Here is a 25,659-nt window from a genome sequence, read left to right on the forward strand (position 1 = left end):
ATACCCAAACAGGAGAGTCAGGGTTGTGAATAGGAGAGGGGAGGAGGGGGGGGGAGGAGGAGGGAGGAGGGAGGAGGGAGGAGGGAGGAGGGAGGAGGGAGGAGGGAGGAGGGAGGGAGGAGGGAGGGAGGAGGGAGGAGGGAGGAGGGGGGAGGAGGAGGAGAAGGAGGAAGAAGAAGAAAAAAGACATATGTAGATTATTGCAGAAACGCACCACAATCCAACTGCTGGAGTAGTTACTCAACTATTCAGAAATAAATATGGAGTGAAAAGAATGTCAGAAATTAATGCTTTATTTACATAAAATAAGTTACAAATTTTTGTTCTAAAAGATATTACACAAGAGGTATGTAAATACACAAAAAAGAACTGTAACATAACCATAGTGTCTTTAAAAAGAAAATACTATTTGATAAATCTTATTTTAAACAGATTATCTTGACAGTATTCTCCCTGAGATCTGGACAAGCATGGTCACTTGGGCACAGGACACAGCCTGGTGCCTCACACAAATAATACATGCATGTCTTGATGGTGTCTGCAGGGTATTCCATACATCACACTTTGCAGGACAGGGCACCAGGGAAGGCAAGTAGAAACACACTTCCATATTTAGTTACACTACACTATACATTATTTTCCAGCTCTGAGCATCTTCTTGTTTCCAAAATCCACAATAGATGTTTGTCCCAAACTGAAAATGATTGAGTACCCCATGTGGGTTGCCTGCTGCCGCTCAGACCTGTTCCTGCTGATTCATGGGCTTGCCCCCCCAGTGTGAATTTAGTAGGTGGGGGAGGTGCCGAAAGCTGTAACTGGTCTCCATAGACACACACCATCAGTGCTGGTGCAAACACTGTGCTGCCACGTTTCGTTTCAATGATAATCTTACTCATCCCGGAACACACAGAGCTCCATCACAATGAAATCAGTGATCAGAAGATAGTGGCTCCGGATTAAATTTTCCTGTTCAAGCTTTAGTGGGAGGACAGGACAGGGGAGGGAGTGGCGCTGGCGACAACAATGTAATGAAGAATATTAATGTAATTTATGAACTCTCCTTTACTTGAGAACCATGCAGCCCACATGCACTGACCTGTAACCTTTCCCTTTGCATATTAATGGCTGTGGAACATAATATTGGTGCCTGTACGATTGAATGATACAGATACTGAGACAATTGATCCATCCTTTACCTTCCGAATGAGGATGAGTAAAAGCTGGAATTAAAAACCATATTGAAATCATGGTTTTAAATTTAAATTACTTCTAGTCAGTTTAAAAGAAGCAAGTGCTTTCTCACAGAGGGCCACATGGTAACAATGCACTTTGTATGAACTCTTTGTTGGGGCTCATGGCTAGTGAGAAAATCAGAACGGAACCATTTAAAGCAACAGTTCCACAAAGAGTTTCAGCCTAATTAATTCCGTGTCCTTCCCCTCACCACACTTAGATGGCCACTCGGTTGTCTTTGGCCCACTTCTTCAAGGTACGGATTATGTACTCCACTTGAGGATTCCCGGTATTTCGGAGGAGATGGAGAACTTCCCGAAGGGTCTCCCTAGGAAGGAAGAATAATCAGTTGATCAGTTGTTTTCATTATTGAAACACGTTACTTTTATTTCGTCACTGAACCCCCGGGCTAGTGGGAACCTAGTGCTATTGGCAGTAGTTGCTTGCAGTTGGTGGCATTCTGTCTGAAATTTGTTGGTCCAAGTTCCATTCCTGAGATCTGAGCACTGAATCTGAGACTGACACTCAGAGTGGTGCACTACTGCCAGGAGGGCCATCTGTAGGATGAGATTTTAAATCATCTTCTTTCAAAAAAAATCCATAACATGATTTCAAATCACAAGAATTATCCTCCAATCACTGAGGCTACGTCCACACTACGCCGGATAATTTTGAAAACGAAGCTTTTTCTCTTCGTTTTGACCCTCCGTCCACACTGAAACGGCGTTTTCATCCCCCGAAAACAGAGATTTTCGAAAACACTCTCCAGAGTGTGTAAATTTGAAAACAATTCTTTCGCGTTGTAGTGTAGATGGGGTAAACGGAGAGATTTAAAAATGCTGTCATGACAACACCACAACAACAATGCTTTTTCTGCTTCTGCTTGGTACTGCGCAAGCACTGCTGTACGGCTGTTATAACGCGCAGTCGGTGTGAACGGCGTGAGAGTTAAATTGTAAAGTGAGCTTTTTTGACTAGATCCCCCCTAAATTAATTTGATTGAGTCTATCTTTAAAAATATTAATGTCACAAATACTGCGCAGGTCTGGCGGCAGAAGATTCCACTCTCTTGTTGATCTTGGGTAGAGGACGGCTTCATGCGTGTGTTGTTTACTTTATTGTCTATGTTAATAGTTTGTTTGGAATTAAGCATCTCTACTGCTTTGCTGACCTTGTAGTCGTTTGTAACTCGCAACTGTCTGTCCAAACGAAGAAGTCCGGTCTGATTTTTCCAGCGGAGGTTTTCTTTGTATTCCTCGAAGACATTGTTGAAAACTTTCTTTCTCTGTTGTTGTTGGTACTCTAGTTTTATTCTATGGAAATAGCACAACGCCGCCGCGGAAATGTAAATATTATACTGTTTCCTCTTCGCTTGTTTTCTGTAGATGTGTCTGCACATGCCCAGTAGGAGGAGATTCGCCCAAATATCTGTTTTAATGTGGACAGAGATAATTTGAAAATCCCGTAGTGTGGATGCCTGTCGTTTTTACTCGAAACCGGCGTTTTCAAAATTATCTAGTCTAGTGTGGACGTAGCCTGAAATATTAACATTGTAGTGTGGGAGTTAGCTATGCACAAACATAATTCCAACATCATTCATTGGCTGTCCTGAAAAGGGTGTGAATTGTGCTGCTTAAACAATTCTATTTTGTGGGTCTCATCTGATACCTCAATCAAGAGGCCATTGTTGTCATGCAAGGTAAATTAGCAAACTTGCCAGCTGAGCCTCATCTGGCTTCTATACAAGCACTGTCCATAAGGATTTAACACTTTAGGAGAATCAGCTTAGTTGGCTGCCCCTCTAGCATGGGCTGCTGAAACCACCCAAGTTCCCTACTGTGGTTTTGAATGAAATCAGCAAAGTCACCATAGAACGCAGCTAATTCAACACATCATGCCCGTGTCAGGTCTTTGAAGGGGCTACTGAATCCATTCCACACTCCCTGTTAATTCTATGTAGTCCTACAGGCTTTTCCTTTCAAGTAAGAGGTACGAAAGTTTGCAAGTTATTTTATCTCTGCTTCCACCCACACCCCAATACATTCCACATCATCACCCTTAAGTGCATTAAGAAAATCCAACCCCCCAACCTCGTTTTTAATTCTTCTGTTTGATATTATAATATTGTTTCATCTGGTCACTCAACTTCCTGTCTGTTGTACTTGTGTCTACATACACAAAGACCCCTCCCAATAATGTTTCAAAACCCTATAAAAGCAAAAAAAAGGTCAAGAGAGGATTTAACAAAAACAATACCAGTTCCTCAAGCCTCGCCAAGTGACTGAAATCTGTCATCTTTGGAGGGTGACCCTGATATTACCCTGGTCAAAATGGACCTGCCACTCACTGCTTCCATTCATTGAATTGCTAGTAAAGTAACAATAGATCCAATGTTACTTTGCCCTTGCTGTCTTTTGTTGGTGCTCCCTCTGCAAGATGTCACAACTGGAGGTGAAAGTTCCCAGACCCCTGCTGGCTACTGAGAAGCTGCAAGAAAGCAGCTGTCGTGCCTTAGTCATAAAACCCCTGACTCTGTTCCTTCATTTGAGAAAGTGGAAGGCACGGAATGGCGGCTTGACCTTTGTGGCAACGCACAGGGACTGTAGCTGAAGCAGATCATCCACACCAGGGGAAAAAAATCACCAGCATCAGCCCACATCAAGCAGTCTATTCAAACCGTCGGAACAGTGTAATGTAAACCCAGAGAGTTACTGCCGATGGTTGGTGATACTGATATTCAGTGGGATGGGCTGTAAATTAATCTCAGGATCAGAAATCAGGTTTAATATCACCGGCATGTGTCGTGAAATTTGTTGTTATGCAGCAGCAGTACAATGAAATACATAATAAGAACTAGGTTACAGTAAATTACAGTACACACACACACACACTCAGACCCCACTCAACACTGAGGATGTGTTCCTCAGAGGTGGAGCGCTATGTAAATCAGTGTTGTGCAGGGTCATTGTAACATTACGTAAATGAACATACGTGCCTGATTTTTTAAAATGATATTTGTATGATATTTTACGTATACCCAGTAGTTCTTGGAGTAACAAGTGCACTAATCAGTACATCAGAGGAGCAGCAGAGGGAAGCGGATGGTGGTTACATCACCAAGCTGTGGGTCCTCCTCCATCTTTGGCTTCTTCAAGATTTGACAGCCTTTTCTTAAGTTTCCTCTCATGAAGCAGTTGTCGGTAGCAGGAAATCATGTTGCAAACACCTCTCTTTGCCTTATTGCCTCACTCCCAGTCTGGGTCATTATCGATGAACCAGTTCATGATTTGTGTGATCGTGGTGATGCTTGTGGTGAGGCTTCTTGCTGATGGTTCTTCCTCTCCGTCCGTGTCCTCAGATTCACCCAGGCGGCGTTGCTCTGCCAATTCTCGAAGCTCTTCGTTATTAAGGCTCTCAGCATTAGAATGCAGTAACTCTTCAACATCGCCATCATTAACATCCTCGTGCCGTATCACTTTCAGTTTCACATCCACGCTAATACTTTCCCTGGACACCTTCGATGTACTATCCTCAATTCTCTGTCTGTTGTACTTGTGTCTTCTTACACAAAGCCCCCTCCCAATAATGTTCAAAGCCAAGATTGGACTCATAAGCCACTTGAGAGCCCATAAGTAGATCAACAGAACGAAGACTATCATCCTTGACCTCGAGGGATAGCCACGACCAACTACCCTCACTGGAAGTTGCAGGTCATTTTCCAGACATTATGGGTGAACAAATGGAATAAATTGCTGAAGGAGCAAGAACGTTTACGCACGCGGGGAGGCAGAGCGTGAGCTAATAGGTGATTGGCTGTGAGGGGCTCAGAAAAGCGCTCTCATTGGCTGATTTAATGTTTACTGTAAGGGTGGCCACTCTTGAGAAGTTTTAAATGTTGCTCAGAATGAATTTCTGTCACTTAAAAAAATTTCAATAAAGAAATGAATAACCAAGTTGTAACAAATCAGTGAGGTAGCATTTATGGGTTCATTGTCCATTCAGAAATCTGATGGCAGAGAAGAAGCAGCTATTGCTGAATTGTTGAGTGTGTGCCTTCAGGCTCCTGTACCTCCTTCCTGATGGTAACAATGGGAAGAGGGCACGTCCTGGGTGACAGGGTCCTTAATGATGGGCGCCACCTTCCTGAGGCATCGCTCCTTGAAGGTGTCCTGGATGCTGGGGAGGCTGGTGCCCATGATGGAGCTGACTGAGTTTACAATGTTGTACAGCTTATTCCGATCCTGTGCAGCGGACCCCCATACCAGATGGTGATCCAGCCAGTCAGAATATCCTCCATGGTACATCTGTAGAAATTTGCGAGTGTCTTTCGTGACTTACCAAATCCCCTCAAACTCCTAATGAAATATATCTGCAGTCATGCCTTCTTTACAGATGCATCGATATGCTGGGCCCAGGATAGATCCTCAGAGATGTTGACACCCAGGAACTTGAAATTGCTCACCCTTTCCTCTTCTGATCCCTCACTGAGGACTGGTGTGTGTTCCCTCATCTTACCCTTTCTGAAGTCCACAATCAGTCCTTTGGTCTTACTGATGCTGATGTGATACCATTCAACTAACTGATATACCTCGCTCCTGTATGCCTCCTTGTCACCATCTGAATTTCTGCCAACAGTAGTTGTGTCTTTGGCAAATTTATAGACGGCATTTGAGCTACCTAGCCACACAGTAGAGGGTGTAGAGAGAGCAGAGCAGTGGGCTAATCACACATCTCTGAGGTGCGCCAGTGCTGATCATCAGCGAGGTGGAGGTATTATTTCTGATCCGTACAGACCGTGGTCTTCTGGTCAGGAAGTCGAGGATCCAGTTGTAGAACAGAGGTACAGAGGCCCAGGTTTTGGAGCTTTTTGATTAGGACAATAAGAATGATTGTGTTAAACGCCAAGCTGTAGTCAATAAACAGCAGCCTGACGTAGGTGTTAATCCCACCCGAATCTGCTTAAACAATGTCAGGAGAGGAGATTCTGTTGGACTCTCCCTCCTGAAGGATCGCTGTGTGAATAAAGATCTATATTTCCTACTTCCATGTGACTCAGTTTTAGTTCTGTTAACCTGCATGGATTTCATTTTAAACCAACAGAGCCACCACACCCTTATCTGCCTACCTTCTCTGGAACAGTGAATGAGGAAATATCTAAATGTATTAACTCTTGAGAGATCCGCAAAGGGCAAACAAAAAGTGTCTATTTCTCTCACCTGCAGAACCACTACGAGGGAGTAAGTTCATTGGTAGATTAGAGAGAAATGGAGGGAAAAAAAACATTTCACTCAACAAGTAGTGGAGTTTGAGCTCAGTGGCTGAGTTCATGATTTAAGATACAGACCCTGACTACATTTAAAAGTGCCTGTGCACTTTAAAAGTACAGGAAGAGCTATAACCTTCCAACTTTGGACCAGGAACTAGGAAATGAATTAAACAAAGTCCATCTTTGGTCGACACAGATCTTGATCTGCGAGCAGCCTCCTTCTGTCATAAGTTTCTCTAACTCTGTGTATCCAGGTTTAGGAACAGTTACTATCCCTCAACTATCATGTTCTTGTACCAAAGGGGACAACTTCACTCAACTTCACTTGCCCCGTCACTGAACTGTTCCTGCAACCAATGAACTCGCTTTCAAGGACTCTGCATCTCATGTTCTCAATACTTATTGCTCATTAATTTATTATTATTATTTCTTTCTTTTTGTCTTCCGCAGAGTTTGCTGTCTTCTACACACTAGTTGAATGCCCAAGTTGGGTGGTCCTTCATTGATTCTGTTATGGTTATTATTCTACAGATTTCTTGGGTATGCTGGCAAGAAAATGAATCTCAGCGTTGTATATGGTGACAATGTACTTTGATAATAAATTTACTTTGAGCTTTGAATCTCTGATAAAACATGTGAACTAATGTTTCAATCCTAGCTTCTAACACGGGGATCCCCAACCTTTTTTGCACCGCGGACTGGTTTAATATTGACAATATTCTTGCGGACCGGTCGACCCGGGGGGGGGGGGGTGTTCAAGTAGGGTTAAACTCACCTCAACATGTCTTTTACAGTTAGGGTTGCCAACTTTCTCACTCCCAAATAAGGAACAAAAGTAGCAGCCAAATACAGGACAGTGTTTACCCCGAGAAAGACTACCATGATCATGAAGCCTTGCGTGGGCACCTGCGTGTGCATGCGTGACGCGCTGATTTTTTCCCCCCACAAATCGGTTTTCACTTAATTTTCCCAACTACACTGTACATACATTATTTTTACTTTGTATAGGCTGCCTATTTATCATATCATTCCTGTTTTTACTATATGTTAGTGTTATTTTCGGCTTTATGTGTTATTTGGAATGATTTGGTAGGTTATTTTTTTGGGTCTGGGAACGCTCAAAAAATTTTCCCATATAAATTAATGGTAATTGCTTCTTTGTTTTACGCCATTTCGGCACGAAAGGTTTCATAGGAACGCTCTACCTTAGTGGGGGAAATACGGGACAAGGGCGGTCCCGTATGGGACAAACCAATTTAGCCCAATATACAGGATGTCCCGGCAAATACGGGACTGTTGACAACCCTATGTTCAAGTTCAACAGTGCGTGACAGGGAATGAGGAAAGGTGCAGCTGACTCATATCGTTTCCTCGCGGCCCGGTAGCGTATGCTTTATGGCCCGGTATCGGTCTGCGGCCCGGTGGTTGGGCACCGCTGTTCTAACAGATGAACACTAAGTTTGATTTCAATATTTAACGTAAGCTATTAATATTGGTACGTACTTTGGTTCACGGCCGGCAAGAATCATTTGGAAGATACCAACACAAGCTCCACGCTTCCCTTCCCAATATTCCGGATTTGGATCCAGGCGCTCAAGAACATCAAAAGCTTTAGCAGCATAGTAGAACTGTCCCATCTGAAAACAGATATAATAACTGAGATCTCGAGATTCACCATTTACATTTCATTACTTTGAAGTTTCATTGTATACATTAAAAGATATTTTTTATGAAATAGTAAGGGAAAAAGCAATGGAATTGCCATCATAGAAATTGGTTATTTGGTGGAACTGCTTTGTGCCAATGTTTTCCCACTCTGGTGAAGTCAGATTTTGCGTAACCTTCTGATCAAAACTTCATACTAACATGATCATCTATCTCTAGCTATCAAATATTGCTATGATAATTGTATATTCTAGTATCAATTGTTTGGTGACAATAAAGTATAAAGTATAATACTGCCCAATTCCACTCCTGTTTTAACTCTTCTTCTGACTTTGTGATTTTGCTGTCTTAAAATTAACTATTCTACTATAATCTCTAGTCTTGTTTCCTACGGTCCACATTTTTGGGATGTGGGAAGAAACTGGAGCAGCTGGGGAAAAACCTTGAGAGTTGTTGGTGACACACCATCCTGGAATGTGGGAGTGCTCATCAGGTTACAGACTTGTTCCTTGTGGATGGTGGAATGAGATTCAGGTGTCTAGGGAGTGAGTGAGCGAGTCACTCAATACTTTTAAAAAAAATATTATTTTGAAAATCAACTTTATTCACTAAATTTTATATGAATACAAAAAACCAATATATGCCTTCTACAGTTTTACTGTTGTTCAGCTTGTCCATTCAGTTCCATACGCTGGGGGTATTTCCATATTCTGTGCTTATGGTCCTTCCCCAGGAAGCCTTTGTATTAGCTACTCCGAGCTTCACAGCACCCCTCAGCATGTTCGCCTGTTGAATGGAGGAGTCAGCAGCGCATTCCTTTCCGGATGTCTCACTGTACCGTAGGACCAACAAAGTTTGGGCAGATCAAAGAGCACCTTTTACCGAGTTGATGATCTTACAGCAGCATTTGGTACTTGTCTCAGTGTGTCCCGGGGAACCGCTCATAGATCAAGAAGCCCTCTATGACTCAGCTGCTTGGGATGAAATGCAACCTTTGCATCCTTCACCAGACCTCCTTTACAAATACACAGACACACAGAGTCTGCAAAGAGGTGGGTGACCATCTCATTCTCATCACAGTCACCCCAAGGGCAGTGGGCATTGGGAGTGACATTCCGACCGCACAGGAAGGGTGCGACAGGGAGGGTCAGTTAGGTGAGGTTTTGTTGGTGAGTTCTGATGATGGGACATTGTGCCAGATGATTTGGATAGTCTGCTCAGGAAATGACCCATTGCGTCTTTGTCTCGCATTGCCTGCATTATATTCTGTGCTGACCACTGCCTGATCGAACGTGTTCTCCTGAAAGAACTTTTCCGTGAAGGATAGGTGGTGCAGCAACGTCCAACTAACTGGATGACAATGGGGCTGGGTCCATCCTCTGCAATATGGGGGACAGGTAGAACCTCAGTAGGCTACAATAACTGATGATGCCTGTGTACTTGGGTTCCAAACACAACCTGATACAGCCACACAAAAAGTGCTATGTAATTCTTGAGAAAAGGTATTGTGGCGACCCACTTTCTAGCACACACGAACCGGCTCACGAAACAGCGCGAGCAGGCAGAGAGGCCGGCCCCAGAAAGGGCGCCAGCCATCTTCACCAGCAGGGGGAAAATCCCGCGCGCGAAAAGGGTTTGGGAATATGCTTTCCCCACAGCAGTCCCGCCCAGGGAGGGCGGGAACGGGAAGGCTTTAAAGCAGGCCGCGAAGTTTGAATAAACCTCTTTCATCGCAACTCTAACGTGCTGAGCTCCCTCGACCAAGAGACTGTTGCACAAGTTGAGGAGTTTACACAGTCACCCCCGGAGGACGGCAAATACACAGCATTCAAAGCCCTGCTCATAAGGACTTTCGGACTCTCACGGCGCGAACGAGCACGCCGCTTAATGCACCTGGATAGTTTGGGAGACAGGCCGCCATCGGCATTAATGAACAAAATGCTGGCCCTGGCTGAAGGACACAAACCCTGCCTCACGTTTGAGCAGGCGTTCCTAGAGCAACTGCCCGAGGACATACGCCTGCTGCTGTCCAACACAGATTCCAGCAACCCCCGGGAGGTGGCGGCCCGAGCAGATGCGCTGTGCAATGCCAGGAAAGAGAGAGGGGCGTCCATCGGACAGATCACCAAGCTGCGTGCCCAACGACAGACCAGACCAGGCCCGGCAGCAGAGCCCAACGAACAATGGTGTTTCTACCACCAGTGGTGGGGCACAGAGGCCCGCCGCTGTAGACCACCCTGCAAATTCCCGGGAAACGCCAGGGCCAGCCGCCGCTGATGGCTACGGCGGCTGGCCATCAGGACAACCTCCTGTATGTCTGGGACAAGCAGTCGGGACGCCGCTTTTTGGTCAACACCAAGCGGAGATCAGCGTCTTACCTCCAACGAGTTACGACACCCGCAACAGAGAACCGGGCCCCACCCTGAGGGCCGCAAATGGCAGCACAATACGAACCTACGGCACCTGCACGGTGCGGCTACAGTTCAGCTCTAGCCGGTTCACGTGGGACTTTACACTGGCCGCTGTGGCCCAACCACTCCTGGGGGTGGATTTTCTGCGAGCCCACAGCCTGCTGGTCGACATGCAAGGGAAGCGATTAGTCCATGCCAAGACTTTACAAACATTCTCCCTGGATGAAGCAAAGTCGCCAGCCCCACACTTGGACTCCATCACGCTGTCTGACGACGAATTCACCAGGGTCCTGGCAGATTTCCCATCAGTACTGACACCGCAGTTCACGACAGCCATGCCCAGACACGGAGTACAGCACCACATCCCGACCCAGGGACCACTCCTCCACGCCTGTGCTCGAAGGCTTCCCCCAGACAAGCTCCGACTGGCGAAGGAGGAGTTCAAGAAGATGGAGGAATTGGGGATCATACAACAGTCCAACAGCCCATGGGCCTCACCCCTGCACATGGTGCCCAAGGCAACGGGGGGCTGGAGACCATGCGGTGACTACCTCAGACTGAACGAGGCTACAACGCCAGACCGCTACCCTGTGCCAAACATTCAAGACTTTGCAGTAAACCTACACGGCGCAAGGATCTTTTCCAAGGTAGACCTCATCCGGGGATACCATCAAATCCCGGTACATCCGGACAACATCCCCAAAACAGCACTTATCACCCTGTTCGGCCTTTTCGAATTCCTTTGAATGCCGTTCAGCCTAAAAAGTGCCGCACAGACGTTCCAACGGCTAATGGACGCGGTGGGACGCGACCTGGACTTTGCATTCATCTATTTGGACGACATCCTCATAGCCAGCAGTAGTCGTCAGGAGCATCTGTCCCACCTCCGCCAGCGCTACTCCCGCCTGAGCGAATTCGGCCTCACAATCAAGCCAGCCAAATGCCAGTTCGGACTCGATACCATCGACTTCCTGGGCCACAGGATTACTAAAGACAGGGCAACCCCGCTGCCCGCCAAGGTAGATGCAGTCCGCCACTTCCCCCGACCCAACACAATCAAAGGCCTGCAGGAATTCGTGGGTATGGTGAATTTCTACCACTGTTTCCTCCCCTCAGCAGCCCGAACCATGTGCCCCCTGTTCACTCTGATGTTGGGCAAGGGCAAGGACATTACCTGGGACGAAGAGGCCGCAGCCGCTTTCGTTAAAACCAAAGAAGCCTTGGCAAACGCTGCATGCTAGTGCACCCCAGAACGGACGTTCCTACTGCCCTCACGGTGGACGCATCCAACACAGCGGTCGGTGGAGTGCTGGAACAACTCATCGAGGGTCACTGGCAACCCCTGGCGTTCTTCAGCAAACACCTACGACCACCCGAACTCAAATACAGTGCTTTTGACCGGGAGCTATTGACACTATACCTGGCAATCCGGTATTTCAGATACTTCTTAGAAGGTAGGCCCTTCACTGTGTTCACAGACCACAAACCGCTTACCTTTGCGTTCACGAAGGTGTCCGACCCCTGGTTGTCCCACCAGCAGCGACATCTGTCCTACATCTCCGAGTACATGACGGACATCCGGCATGTCTCGGGAAAGGAAAGCATCGTGGTGGACGCACCTTCCAGACCGACCATACAGGCCCTGTCCCAGGGAGTGGACTATGCAGCACTGGCAGAGGCACAGCAGGCAGACACTGAGATCCCCAGTTACAGGACTGCAGTCTCCGGTTTGCAGCTTCAAGACCTCCCCGTAGGCCCAGGTGAGAGGACCCTACTATGTGACATAGCTACCGGCCAACCCCGCCCCGTCGTCCCAGCAGACTGGCGCCGGCGGGTTTTCGAGTCCATTCACAACTTAGCGCATCCCTCCATCAGGACAACCGTCCGGCTGGTCTCCAACAGGTTCGTGTGGCATGGACTTCGTAAGCAGGTCAGTGAATGGGCCAAAACGTGCATGCAGTGCCAAACGGCCAAGGTGCAGCGGCACACCAAGGCTCCACCGCAGCAGTTCGAACCCACCCGCCGGAGGTTCGACCACATCCATGTGGATATCGTGGGGCCCCTGCCAGTGTCATGAGGAGTGCGGTACCTCCTAACTATGATAGACCGGTTCACCAGATGGCCAGAGGCAGTCCCGCTCACCGACACTACCTCCGAATCCTGCGCCCGAGCACTGATCGCAACCTGGGTAGCACGCTTTGGGGTACCGGCCCACATTACCTCCGACAGGGGCGCCCAGTTCACCTCCAGCCTGTGGTTGGCTATGGCCAGACTTTTAGGAACGCAGCTACACCACACAACTGCCTACCACCCACAGTTGAACGGACTAGTGGAGCGCTTCCACCGTCACCTGAAATCGGCTCTCATGGCCCGCCTGGAGGGGCCTAACTGGGTGGACGAGCTTCTCTGGGTCCTGCTCGGAATCCGCACGGCGCCCAAGGAGGATCTGCACACCTCGTTGGCCGAGTTGGTGTACGGCGCGACCCTGGTCGTCCCAGGAGAGTTCATACCAGCCCCAAGGGGGCAAGAGGAAGAACCCACAGCAGTCCTGGACAGACTACGGGAGAAGCTCGGTAACCTGGCCCTCATCCCCACTTCACAGCACGGACAGAGCCCGACCTGCGTACCCAAAGACCTGCAGAACTGTAAGTTTCTTTTTGTACGACAGGGAAGACACTGGGTACTGCTACAGCGGCCCTACGAGGGGCCGTTTAAGGTGATCAGGAATAACGGGTCCACGTTCGTGCTGGACATTGTGGGGAGAGAGGAGGTTTTCACGGTGGATCGACTCAAACCGGCCCATGTGGACTTGGTGCAGCCAGTCCGGGCTCAGGCACCGCGGTGCAGGGGAAGACCTCCCAAACAGAGGCCGATCCAGACTGTGGACATTGGGGGAGGTATCGCCCGTTCTGGGGTGGGGTGGGGAGGTTATGTGGCGACCCACTTTCTAGCACACATGAACCGGCTCACGAAACAGTGCATGCAGGCAGAGAGGCCGGCCCCAAAAAGGGCGCCAGGCCACCTTCACCAGCAGGGGGAAAATCCCATGCGCGGAAAGGGTCTGGGAATATGCTTTCCCCACAACAATCCCACCCAGGGAAGGCGGGAACGGGAAGGCTTTAAAGCAGGCCGCAAAGTTTGAATAAACCTCTTTCATCGCAACTCTAACTCACCGACTACGGGTGGTTATTTTAGCGCTGTGTGTAGCACACCGCTACAGTATCATCACATCATTTACAAGCAAACGGGGGAAGACGAGGAGGAGGAGATCAGTAGCTGGAAACCCATATCACTGTTGAAAATGGATTACAGGATCCTGTCCAAGGTCAATGCCAATCAGGTCAAATCAAGAGCTATACCAGGCAGGAAAGCCTTTGACATCCTTGTACTGTTCAGGAATACTATTGCAGAGCAGAGGGTGACAATAGTGTGGGTTCTGGAGTCACATAAAAGGAAGAATAGGAAGGAACGCCAGACTTCCTCCCCTAAAGGACATTAGTAAATGTGATGGCTTTTAATGACTATTTTAAGCAACTTTAAATTTACAACAGCGATCTAGTTTGAACTGGAGTCCCTGGATTATCACTCCAGGCTTCTGAATTATTAGTCTGGTAATTTAACTACTCTGAACCCCTGTCACCTTTCTAACTTCCTCCATACCCAAAACCCTTGCAATATCTAAGCTTGTGTAATTCAGGCCTTTGGAACATCACTGATCTGAACTGCTCTCCAGTAATAGCAGTGCCTTCAGCTAATGAGGCGCCAAGGCATGGAACTGTAAACACAAAAGAACTGCAGGAAGAACAAAACTAAAGAAGAAAGTGCTGGAAATTGTTGGCAGGTCGGGCCGCATCAATGGGAATTGAAAGAGTCGATGTCTCAGGTAGGAAGCTCTTTATCAGACCAAAAAGAACACAAAAGAATCTTGTAAAGTGACAGGGAGGATGGGAAAAGGGGATGTCTCTTTGACAGCGTTATGCAAGTGACCGGTTGTGGGGTTCCTCCTCAGAATTTCGCCACATTTCTTTTTTTCCAATTAAGAATTTTGACCGTTTTCACCTTGCATTCCGGTGTTAAATTTTGTTCGAAATTGTATGAAGTGCCATGGGGTATCCACTGTGCTAAACGTGCTAAATAAAGCCCTGATGTAGTTATTGCTCTAGATTACTTTCCTCCTCTAGCTAGCAAAAATCAATACATAATCGGACAAGAACATCAATGACATTTTGTTGGCAGCAATGGGCTCAGCTCCAAGGTTCTGACAGCTACAAGTGGTGGAAGCTGTAGTCTTCATTATGGAATGAAATGTTTGTTGGGAAGTAACCAAATTTTAAGTAGCTCACAAATAATTAAAAGCAGAGAAGTTTTAATGAAAAGGTCACAAGAAATCTAACACTGATCATTATTTAATTTTATTTGTAACGGCAAGGTGAAAGTTGCAGAAATTGTGAACTTTACAAATTTTTTTGGACTTGGCCATTAGTTCTGAGAGCTGCTCTATTATGTTTTTTGAGAGTCAGCAAAGAGATACTGGTGGGATTGCTCAGACAGTACACAGAAGGTCCTCATGCAAATTAGCAACATTTATAGAGTAGCACAAACACTGGCTTGATGGGTTGCCTGTGGAGCTTTCAGGAAGTCCATCTGCCCCACAGGAGGGGAAAGTCAGTAGCTGGTAGGATGTGTTCCCAGTACTGAAATGGGCTGAGTGCTGGGGCCACTTATTCTCCATTTACAGTGTGACAGGATCCAAGCCACAGAACTGGCTTGCTCCCCAGAAACAAAACTGTTTGAATTGTTTTTGTAAATTACCATGATTAACTAAAAAGTTAATACACTTTTCTGTAATTTTGACCATCTTGTCTACATGAACTATTTTAATGAGAGTTTGGAGCAATGAAGTCGAGGAATAAGGGACAGTTTACACAATTCAAGTGGGAGGAGGCTCTTAAGGAGTTGTATCAATATTTCAGGGTTTGAATCCTTCAGCAGTTTGCATCTAGATGTTTTATAAAGAGTCTGTCATGTACGACCAGATCATTCAGGCCTGCTGGTCTCCACTCCAACTCACTCAGCTCACCTTGCACCTGCTATTACCCCACATACTGCCCATGGAGATAACACGGGACTGCTACTGCCATCCCATCCGACCTCTATTCCAATATCTTACATGCAACATGAGATACTGAGTCAATTTCCACTGCCATAAACAAGACCAAGAAGATTTTATGATGTCTACATAAAAAATTTGGACGAGGAAACAACTTATTTTTATTTATTGAGATACAGCGTGGAATAGACCCTTCTGGCCTTCAACCACACCGCCCAGCAACCCACCTATTTGACCCTAACCTATTCATGGGAAAATTTACAATGACCGCATTAACCTACCAACCTGCACGACTTTGGGCTGTGGGAGGAAACTGGAGCACCTGGAGGAAACCTACATGATCACAGAGAGAATGTACAAACTCCTTAGAGACAACAGTGGGATTGAACCTGGGTCGCTGATACTGTAAAGTGTTTTGTTAACCACTATGCTACCGTGCTTCCATCAGCTGGGGAGTCAGTAATGAAGGTATCAATTTAAAATTGACACCAAGAGTGTGAGGAGAGGTTAGGAAAAATTTCTTTATGCAGTGTTGTTGAATGCTTGATCATAGAGACCAGGTGGGAAAAAGAGAGAGAATATTCAGAATAGATAAATATTAGGAGAGGCAGCTACAGGGCAACACATCTTTGTAAGAAGTAGGACAGAGACATTTGTCTGGGTTATTCTAGTCAAGAACTGACAAAATCATAATGAATTTGCTTTAAACTTAGGGTAAACTTACGAAATAGGACTGGGAGAATGGCATATAGCCCTTTGAGCTCGCTCACGACACGTGTGGTGATGATAAATCTGATTCTGATTCAGGTTCACGAAGATCATGGCTGCTTTTCCTTGATTCCATTTTTCAACACAATCCCAACCTCCCTTAATGATACCAATGTCCCAGAAATCGATCGAACACTCTTTCCAATGAACATAATGACTAATCCTGCAGTTATTAGGTGAAGTTGCTTCTACAGGTTCACCACCTTCTTTGTGAAGAAATTTCACTCATCTCAGTCTTAAATGTTCTACCCATTCTCCCCAAACCATGCTCCCAGTTAAAGACTTCTCAGTCAGAGAAAACATCCTCTTTGCATCCAGTCTGTCAAGTCTTTGAACAATTCTGTAATTTTCAATGAGATCTCCTTTCATCCTTTGACATTCTAAAAGTCTTAGTCCAATCAACCTGCCCACATATAGCAAATTCACCATCTTTGTGACATCCCCAGTGAATATTCTCTGTACTCTTTCTACATCATCTACATCTGTTCTTGTCAAGGAGACCAAAATGGCAGATAGTATTCCAAATGCATCTCAGCATGATCTTATACAATTATAAGACCTCCTCCTCCTGTAATCAAACTCTCTCATTCTAAAGGCTAACACACTATTTACCCTCTCAATCATTTCCTGCACTTGTATAGTCATAGTCATAGTCATACTTTATTGATCCTGGGGGAAATTGGTTTTCGTTACAGTTGCTCCATAAATAATAAATAGTAATAGAACCATAAATAGTTAAATAGTAATATGTAAATTATGCCAGTAAATTATGAAATAAGTCCAGGACCAGCCTATTGGCTCAGGGTGTCTGACCCTCCAAGGGAGGAGTTGTAAAGTTTGATGGCCACAGGCAGGAATGACTTCCTATGACGCTCAGTGCTGCATCTCGGTGGAATGAGTCTCTGGCTGAATGTACTCCTGTGCCCACCCAGTACGTAATGTAGTGGATGGGAGACATTGACCAAGATGGCATGCAACTTAGACAGCATCCTCTTTTCAGACACCATCATGAGAGAGTCCAGTTCCATTCCCACAACATCACTGGCCTTACGAATGAGTTTACTGATTCTGTTGGTGTCTGCCACCCTCAGCCTGCTGCCCCAGCACACAACAGCAAACATGATACCACTGGCCACCACAGACTCGTAGAACATCCTCAGCATCAGTATCTTGAGTAAACAAGTATATCCAGATCTCTTTGAACATCAACACCAACCAAACTCTCTCTCCTTTTAACAAATACTCCACTCAAGTTCAAGTTCATGAATATAGCCAAACAAAACAGCGTTTTACTCCTCTCTTGATATTTGCAGCAAAGTGGACATCATCACAATTTTCCACATTATAAGCCAACTCACCCAGCTTTCCCATATCATTTTGAAGCCTCTGTACTCACTCCTCTGTGCTAACAAAGCCCCTGGATATAGCATCATAAGCAAAATAAAAAATAATATTTGTACCATCAGGCAAACTGTTATTTCCACCTGCGGTTCAGCCATTTATAAATTTACCAATGATACAACTGTTGTGGGCAATATCTTAGATGGTGACGAGGAGGCGTACAGGAGTGGAGTAGATCAGCTGGTTGAGTGGTGTCACAACAACAAGTTTACATTCTATGTCAGCAGTAAAGGCATCCGTTAGTCTTGCGGGACCATGGATCTGCGCCTGGAAAGTCTTCACTCTCCAGTGCGCAGGCCTGGACAAGGTTGTATGGAAGACCAGCAGTTGCCCATGCTGCAAGTCTCCCCTCTCCACGACACCAATGTTGTGCAAGGGAAGGGCATTAGGACCCATACAGCTTGGCACCAGTGTCGTCGCAGAGCAATGTGTGATTAAGTGCCTTGCTCAAGGACACAACACATTTCCTCTGCTGGGGCTTGAACTCACGACCTTCAGGTCGCTAGTCCAATGCCTTAACCATTTCTATGTCAGCAAGACAAAAGAAATGGCTGTAGACTTCAGGAAGGTGAAGTCGAGGGATCACACACCAGTCCTCATTGAGGTGTCAGCAGTGGCAAAGGTGAGCAGTCTCAAGTTTCTGGGTGTCAACATCTTAGAAGATCTATCCTGGGCCCGACATATTGATGTAATCATGAAGAAAGCAAGCCAGTGGCTATATTTCATTAGGAGTTTGAGGATCCACTGGTTGGGGTTGCCCTTTATCCGTTCTACTAGTCAAATCCTGAGAGAGCCTGCAACAAATTAGTCATCCTTCATAAAATTACATTGACTATTCTGAATCCTACTATTCTTTTCAAGGTATTCTGTATCAACATCCGTCATTACAGTTTCCAGTATTTTCCCCTACCATTGACATCACATGATGCTTCTTAATGAGGCTGCTTCATCGTGGTATTGCAGCCTCCTCTGCACCTGGGATTGAGACACATCCTCGGAACATAGCTGAGGTAACTTCAGTCAGAACCTAACCATGCAGGACCTAATCCCGAACACTTTGTGTATACAGTACATGTCTGAAATGAAAATTGTTTCATTCACCAGTTTTGACCTTTCATCAGGATCTACACACGCTTCAGCAAATAACAAGAAAAGATGTATTTAAATAACAGCTTTCACAATCTTCAGGCAAGCCAAAGCATTCTACAGCTAACTAATTATTCAGTAGTGTGCAATTGTTTGAAATCAAATAACCTTGCCTGGTGTCTCAGGGCTGGGTGTAGCTGGACCCGCGCCTCTCCCCACCCCGACACTCCTTCTCTGCCACCTGTCTCACACCCCTCCCGTGGCGTTCCACCCCTGGCATTCCCAACATCGTTTGCTCCTGCCAGATTTACAAACTTGCTCTCCACTCCACGTTGTCAAATACAGTATTGTGAAAACATCTTAGGTGCCCTGGCTATTTACATGTGCCCAAGATTTTTGTACAGTACTGTAGTAATCAGAAAAGGCAAGAAAAAAAATAACTAACAAATTGTGTACACTCCCATTAACAGCAAATAAGATAAATCACTAGATACTACAACAACAAATGGGGCCACACAGCAATGAACAATGTCTGCTTTTCTTCGTGCTTATCCTTAATCAGTCTGTTATTTGCCTCTCAAGTAGCTGGTGCAGATTAATAACCCTACAGAGTTTATAGGTTACAAGTAAACAAGTCTTATCTTCTTGGAAGGATTTCATGAATAACAGCGCCAAGTTTGAACAATGGGTGAATTCAATAAAAACAATTACAAAAAAGGAAAGGAATCAAAATAAAGGGTTAAGAGAAAAAAAGTAATAAGATACTTAAAACACATTTAACTATAATTGAAATCTTTAAGATTTTACAACAGTCATAGGTAGCTAACATTCAATGCAGCGAGACAGCAGTAATCAGCATTTACCAGCATTCTTAAATTTGAGGTTATTTAATTTCCTGTAACACATTCGGTGACATCAACAGTGCAAACATGTCATTCCACTGCAAGTTTAAATGAGGAACCCAGCAGCAAGTCGGTGGACAGAAATCTTTCAACTGGCATTTTTAACAACACATCTCCTCCAATATGAAGGTGCTGAGTAATTGCATACATGATCAGCAGTATTTTGTCAATCAGCCTATGTGCATTTAGTGATCAATGATGTTGGCCAAGGTATAAATATTCAACGAGAGAGATGAAGAGTACTTCTCTGCTCTTTAAGTAGTACTACGTGTTTTGTTATTCCCACCCAAGGAGAAAGACCCAAAATGCAGTACAGCATTTCCTCAGTACTGTGCTAAAATGGCAGCCTGGATAATGGCTCAAATCTCTGGAGTGGGATCTGAATCCACTACCTCTGCCTAATGAACCATGGTCAACATGTTAACTTGGACTGAACAAAACTATATAATCATCAAGAAGCCATAAGCAAACGCTACAGCAATTTGAAAAAATTAATTACTGTAAGCTTTGTAAAAGTATATTTACACTATTTGCTACAGTTAGTACAATATCTTTAGCAACAACCTCTCCTCAAGTGCTTGCTTCATTTACCTTGTAGCAGTCATTCGCCAAGAGTTGTAGGAGGCTGAAAGACTCTCCAGATGTCTCCATCTTTAGATAAAGCTCCCATGCCATACGTGGTTTCTTGTTCATGATATCTAGGAAGGATGGAAAGAATAAGAACTTTTGAAATTGAGTCAGCACCACACTTGTATGCAAAGACTAGGCATCAGAAAATAGGGGAAAGGATATGGGATATGCAGCAGTATCTCACAAATGAGATAGTTCTTGTGTTACAAAGACCTTCTTCTATAAACTATAGTGCTCTAGGAGCATTTATATTTTATGGCAAAAATGCCGAGTAAGCAAAGGGTTAGTTTTTTTCTGTAAATGCCATGAGCTCAACCACTACATATGTAGTCTGCTGAGAACTAGATCTATGGCATTGAAGACTGGCGATCCAGAACTGTACAAGAAGTCCACATATGACATAGGGAAGATTATTTTAAGAGTGAAAAAATAATTCCGATTGAGGTTAGAGAAGGAATTGGATGCTTGTTAGCTCTGGCAGGGTTTGTAGTCCATTACTTCCTATAAACTGAAACCTATAATGGCTGCAATGCTTCATTCCCAGATGAACTCTATGTCTTTTGGGCACACTTTGAAAGGGAGAATACAACTACACCTGTGCGAATCCCTACAGCATCCAGTGACCCTGAGATTTCTGTCTCCAAGGCCAAAGTCTGAACATCTTTCAAGAAGATGAACCCTCACAAGGCATCAGGCCCTGATAGTGTAGCTGGTAGGGCTCTCAAAGCCTATGCCAACTGTCTGGCAAGAGTGTTCAAGGATATCTTCAATCTCGAACTGCTGCAGTCAGAGATTCCCACCTGCTTCAAAGGTGCAACAATCATACCAGTACCCAAGAAGAGCAGGGTGAGCTGCCTCAACAACCATCATCCAGTAGCACTCGCGTCTACTGTGATGAAGTGCTTTGAGAGGTTGGACATGGCTAGATTCAACTCCTGCCTAAGTAAGGAACTAGACCCATTGCAATTTGCCTGTCATTCAATAGGTCTAGAGCAGATGAAACCTCATTGGCTCTCCACCCAGCCTTGGATCACCTGGACAATAGTTGGTATTAGCTGTTCATTGGCTGCTGTTTATTGATTACAGCTCAGTGTTCGGCACAATCACTCTCTCAGTTTTAATCAATAAGTTCTAAAACCTGGGCCTTGGTACCATCTTCTGCAACTGGATCCTTGACTTCCTCACTGGGAGACCACAATCTGTGCACTTCAGAAATAACATCTCCTCCTCGCTGACCATTAACACTGGGGCACCTCAAGGATGAGTGCCTTGCCCACTGCTCTACTCCATCTACACCCATGACTGTGTAGATAGGCACAGCTCAACTGCCATCTATAAATTTGCTGATGACACAACTTTTGTTGGCAGAGTTTCAGACAGCGATAAAGGTCTTCAGGAGCGAATTTAACACATTTCACGACACATGTCAGTGATAATAAACCTGATTCTGGTTCTGAGATAGATCAGCTGGTCGAGTGGTATCGCAACAACAACCTTGCACTCAATGTCAGTAAGACCAAGGAAATAATTGTGGGGTTCAGGAAGGGGTAGTCAAAGGAACACACACCAGTCCTCATCTAGGGATCAGCAGTGGAAAGGGTGAGCAGTTTCAAGTTCCAGAAATACTGGCACATAGAGGGTCTTTCTTGGGCCCAACATTTCGATGCAATTACAAGAAAGCACATCAGCAGCTCTACTTCATTAAGAGTTTGAGGACACTTGGTATGTCACCAAAGACTCAAATTTCTGTAGTTGTACCATGGAGAGCATTCTAACTGGTTGTATAATCATCTGGTATGGAGGGGCCACTACACAGGATCAGGAAAAGCTGCAGAAAGTTGTAAACTCAGCCAACTCCATCATGGGCACGAGCCTCTCCAGCATTGAGGACACCTTAAAAAGGTGATGCCTCAGAAAGGCGGCATCCATTATTAGGAGCCCCATCACCATCAAGGAGGTGGTACAGGAGCCTGAAGACACACACTCAACCTTTCAGGAACAGTTTCTTCCTCTCCACCATCAGATTTCTGAATGGACAATAAATTCATGAACACTATCTTATTTCCCCCCCCTCTTTTTACACGACTGATTTAATTTATTTTTTATACATACTGCTTATTATAATTTACAGTTTTTTATAGCATTGTACTACTGCCGCAAAACAACAAAATTTCATGATATATGCCAGTGATATTAGACCTGATTCTGATTTATTTCATGCTTTCTTACAGGGACACCACAGAACAAAGCAGACTAAGGTGGCTTCAAGTCTTTGTGCTAGAGCACACTGCTATTCCTGTGTATAATCATTTCAGCTTTGTAGCAGAAAAGTTGACTCATTAAACTGGCTTCAGTGAAGTATGACTGCTTTACACCAAGTGATCTGTCTTTCCTGACCTATCCTGCATTGTCATGCTAGTAAACACGAGGAATTCTGCAGATGCTGGAAATTCAAGCAACACACATCAAAGTTGCTGGTGAACGCAGCAGGCCAGGCAGCATCTCTAGGAAGAGGTACAGTCGACGTTTCAGGCCGAGACCCTTGGTCAGGACTAACTGAAGGAAGAGCTAGTAAGAGATTTGAAAGTGGGAGGGGGAGGGTGAGTTCTGTTAAACAGTCTATACACCTAGTGGCCACTTTATTAGGTACACCTGCACATTAATGCAGTTACCTAAACAGTCAATCATGTGGCAGCAACTCACTGCATGAGAGCATGCAGACACGGTCAACAGGTTCAGTTATTGTTCAGACCAAACATAAGGATAGGGAAGAAATGTGTTCAAAGTGACTTTGACCGTGGAATGATTGTTGTTGCCAGACAAGGTGCTTTGAGTATCTCAGAAACTGCTGATCTCCTGGGATTTTCATACACATCAGTCCCTAAACTTTACAGAGAATGGTGCGAAAAACAAAAAAACATCCAGTGAGCAGCATTTCTGAGTGTGAAAACCCCTTGTTAATGAGAGTGGTTGGAGGAGAATAGCTGGACTGGTTCAAGCTGACAGGAAAGTGACAGTAACCACACATTACAACAGCAGTGTGCAGAAGACTTATTTCTGAACACACAACACGTCGAACCTTGAAGTGGACAGCCTTCAGCAACAGAACACCACGAACATACTGTTAGGTACCCCGTAACTGGGTTGCCAAACCAGCAGAAATGGACCACTTAGTTGGAGTCTGGTTAACAGAAACTAATAAAGTTTTATTACAGAAATAAGCAACACAGTACTCTAATCGTAGGGATATAAATGCAACAGGTTAGCAATGATAAAACACACATGTACACAGAACTAGGGTGAGAGGAATCAATCAAGCTCTATCGCAGTCTAGGGTAAAATGATCAGTCTCAAGTGACGCAGAGTTCAGTTCAGCTTAGTACAGTTTGCAGTAATTGCTGTTGTGCCGTTGGGGGGGGGAGAGAGAGAGAGAGAGAGAGAGAGAGAGAGAGATAATATGCAAATCTGATTCAGACAGACCTTTGACGTTTTTCGCAGTTAGCTTTCGGGCAAACCCTTTTAATATCTTCTGTGGTCACCGACTGTGACCCCTCCGTTCTGGATACGATCGTTCTTCTGCGGTGAACCTGGCACCCAGGCAAGGGCGGACACACACACCAGGTTCCCGCCGATCGTACCTTTTCACCCTGTGCGTCTATGGTCGGTTCCCGCGACCAGACCTCCAAACTCTCACCAACTTGTGGGGGCACACTGCTCTTCCAGGGTCTCGTTATCTCGTGGTGTGTCTCATGCCTTAGCGAACCTGTTCCTTTTATCCCCCTGCTGGGGTATCGCCTGTCCATCAAACTTCAAACAGTTCAGGTTCAAAGCAACCGGTCTGTCAATACTCGGAACTGTGTCTCTTTTCGTTAATCTCTCTCTTCTCTCTTATTAGCATTTTGAATGTTTCTCCATTGTCTCCCTTATCTCTCTCATCAGCATCAATCTTCTGATAACTTGGTTTGTCGTCACAATACACAAACACAAGTATACGGGGCAAAGAGATAGCAGGAAATGGAGATGAGAGTGGACAAAGGGTAGAATTACTTTTCACTGGAATGAAAAATCAGGACTGATAGTTGAATGCAGAAGTGGCCCACATGGTAAGGCTAATCTAGCATTTAATAAGATCATAAACAACAGGAATTCTGCAGATGCTGGAAATTGAAGCAACATACATCAAAGTTGCTGGTGAACACAGCAGGCCAGGCAGCATCTGTAGGAAGAGGTGCAGTCGACGTTTCAGGCCGAGACCCTTCGTCAGGACTAACTGAAGGAAGAATGAGTAAGGGATTTGAAAGTTGGAGGGGGAGGGGGAGATCCAAAATGATAGGAGAAGACAGGAGGGGGAGGGATAGAGCCAAGAGCTGGACAGGTGATAGGCAAAAGGGGATACGAGAGGATCATGGGACAGGAGGTCCGGGAAGAAAGACGGCGGGGGGGGGGGAACCCAGAGGATGGGCAAGAGGTATATTCAGAGGGACAGAGGGAGAAAAAGGAGAGTGAGAGAAAGAATGTGTGCATAAAAATAAGTAACAGATGGGGTACGAGGGGGAGGTGGGGCTTTAGCGGAAGTTAGAGAAGTCGATGTTCATGCCATCAGGTTGGAGGCTACCCAGACGGAATACAAGGTGTTGTTCCTCCAACCTGAGTGTGGCTTCATCTTTACAGTAGAGGAGGCCGTGAATAGACATGTCAGAATGGGAATGGGATGTGGAATTAAAATGTGTGGCCACGGGAGATCCTGCTTTCTCTGGCGGACAAGAGCGTAGATGTTCAGCAAAGCGGTCTCCCAGTCTGCGTCGGGTCTCGCCAATATATAAAAGGCCACATCGGGAGCACCGGATGCAGTATATCACCTTAGTCGATTCACAGGTGAAGTGTTGCCTCACCTGGAAGGACTGTTTGGGGCCCTGAATGGTGGTAAGGGAGGAAGTGTAAGGGCATGTGTAGCACTTGTTCCGCTTACACGGATAAGTGCCAGAGTTGTATACAACTCCCTTGTCCATTCGTCCCCCCCATCCCACCCCACTGATCTCCCTCCTGGCACTTATCCGTGTAAGCGGAACAAGTGCTACACATGCCCTTACACTTCCTCCCTTACCACCATTCAGGGCCCCAAACAGTCCTTCCAGGTGAGGCAACACTTCACCTGTGAGTCGGCTGGGGTGATATACTGCGTCCGGT

General features: G+C 45.6%; 1 protein-coding gene across 1 annotated transcript in view; it reads right to left on the reverse strand.

Moving 5' to 3' along the window:
* Positions 1–284: 284 nt before the first annotated feature.
* The window catches only part of ift56 (intraflagellar transport 56), a 78,691-nt gene continuing 53,316 nt past the window's right edge, over positions 285–25,659 (reverse strand). Inside the window, exons 16-18 of the mRNA XM_063063356.1 lie at positions 20,434–20,540; positions 8,003–8,136; positions 285–1,561 (exon numbers count right to left, since the gene is read on the reverse strand). Of these exons, the coding sequence (XP_062919426.1) occupies positions 1,450–1,561; positions 8,003–8,136; positions 20,434–20,540 (353 nt within the window). The 3' untranslated portion in view covers positions 285–1,449. The remainder of the gene's footprint in view (positions 1,562–8,002; positions 8,137–20,433; positions 20,541–25,659) is intronic.

The sequence above is a fragment of the Mobula hypostoma genome, chromosome 11 (genome assembly GCF_963921235.1).
Source record: "Mobula hypostoma chromosome 11, sMobHyp1.1, whole genome shotgun sequence".
NCBI lineage: Eukaryota > Metazoa > Chordata > Chondrichthyes > Myliobatiformes > Myliobatidae > Mobula > Mobula hypostoma.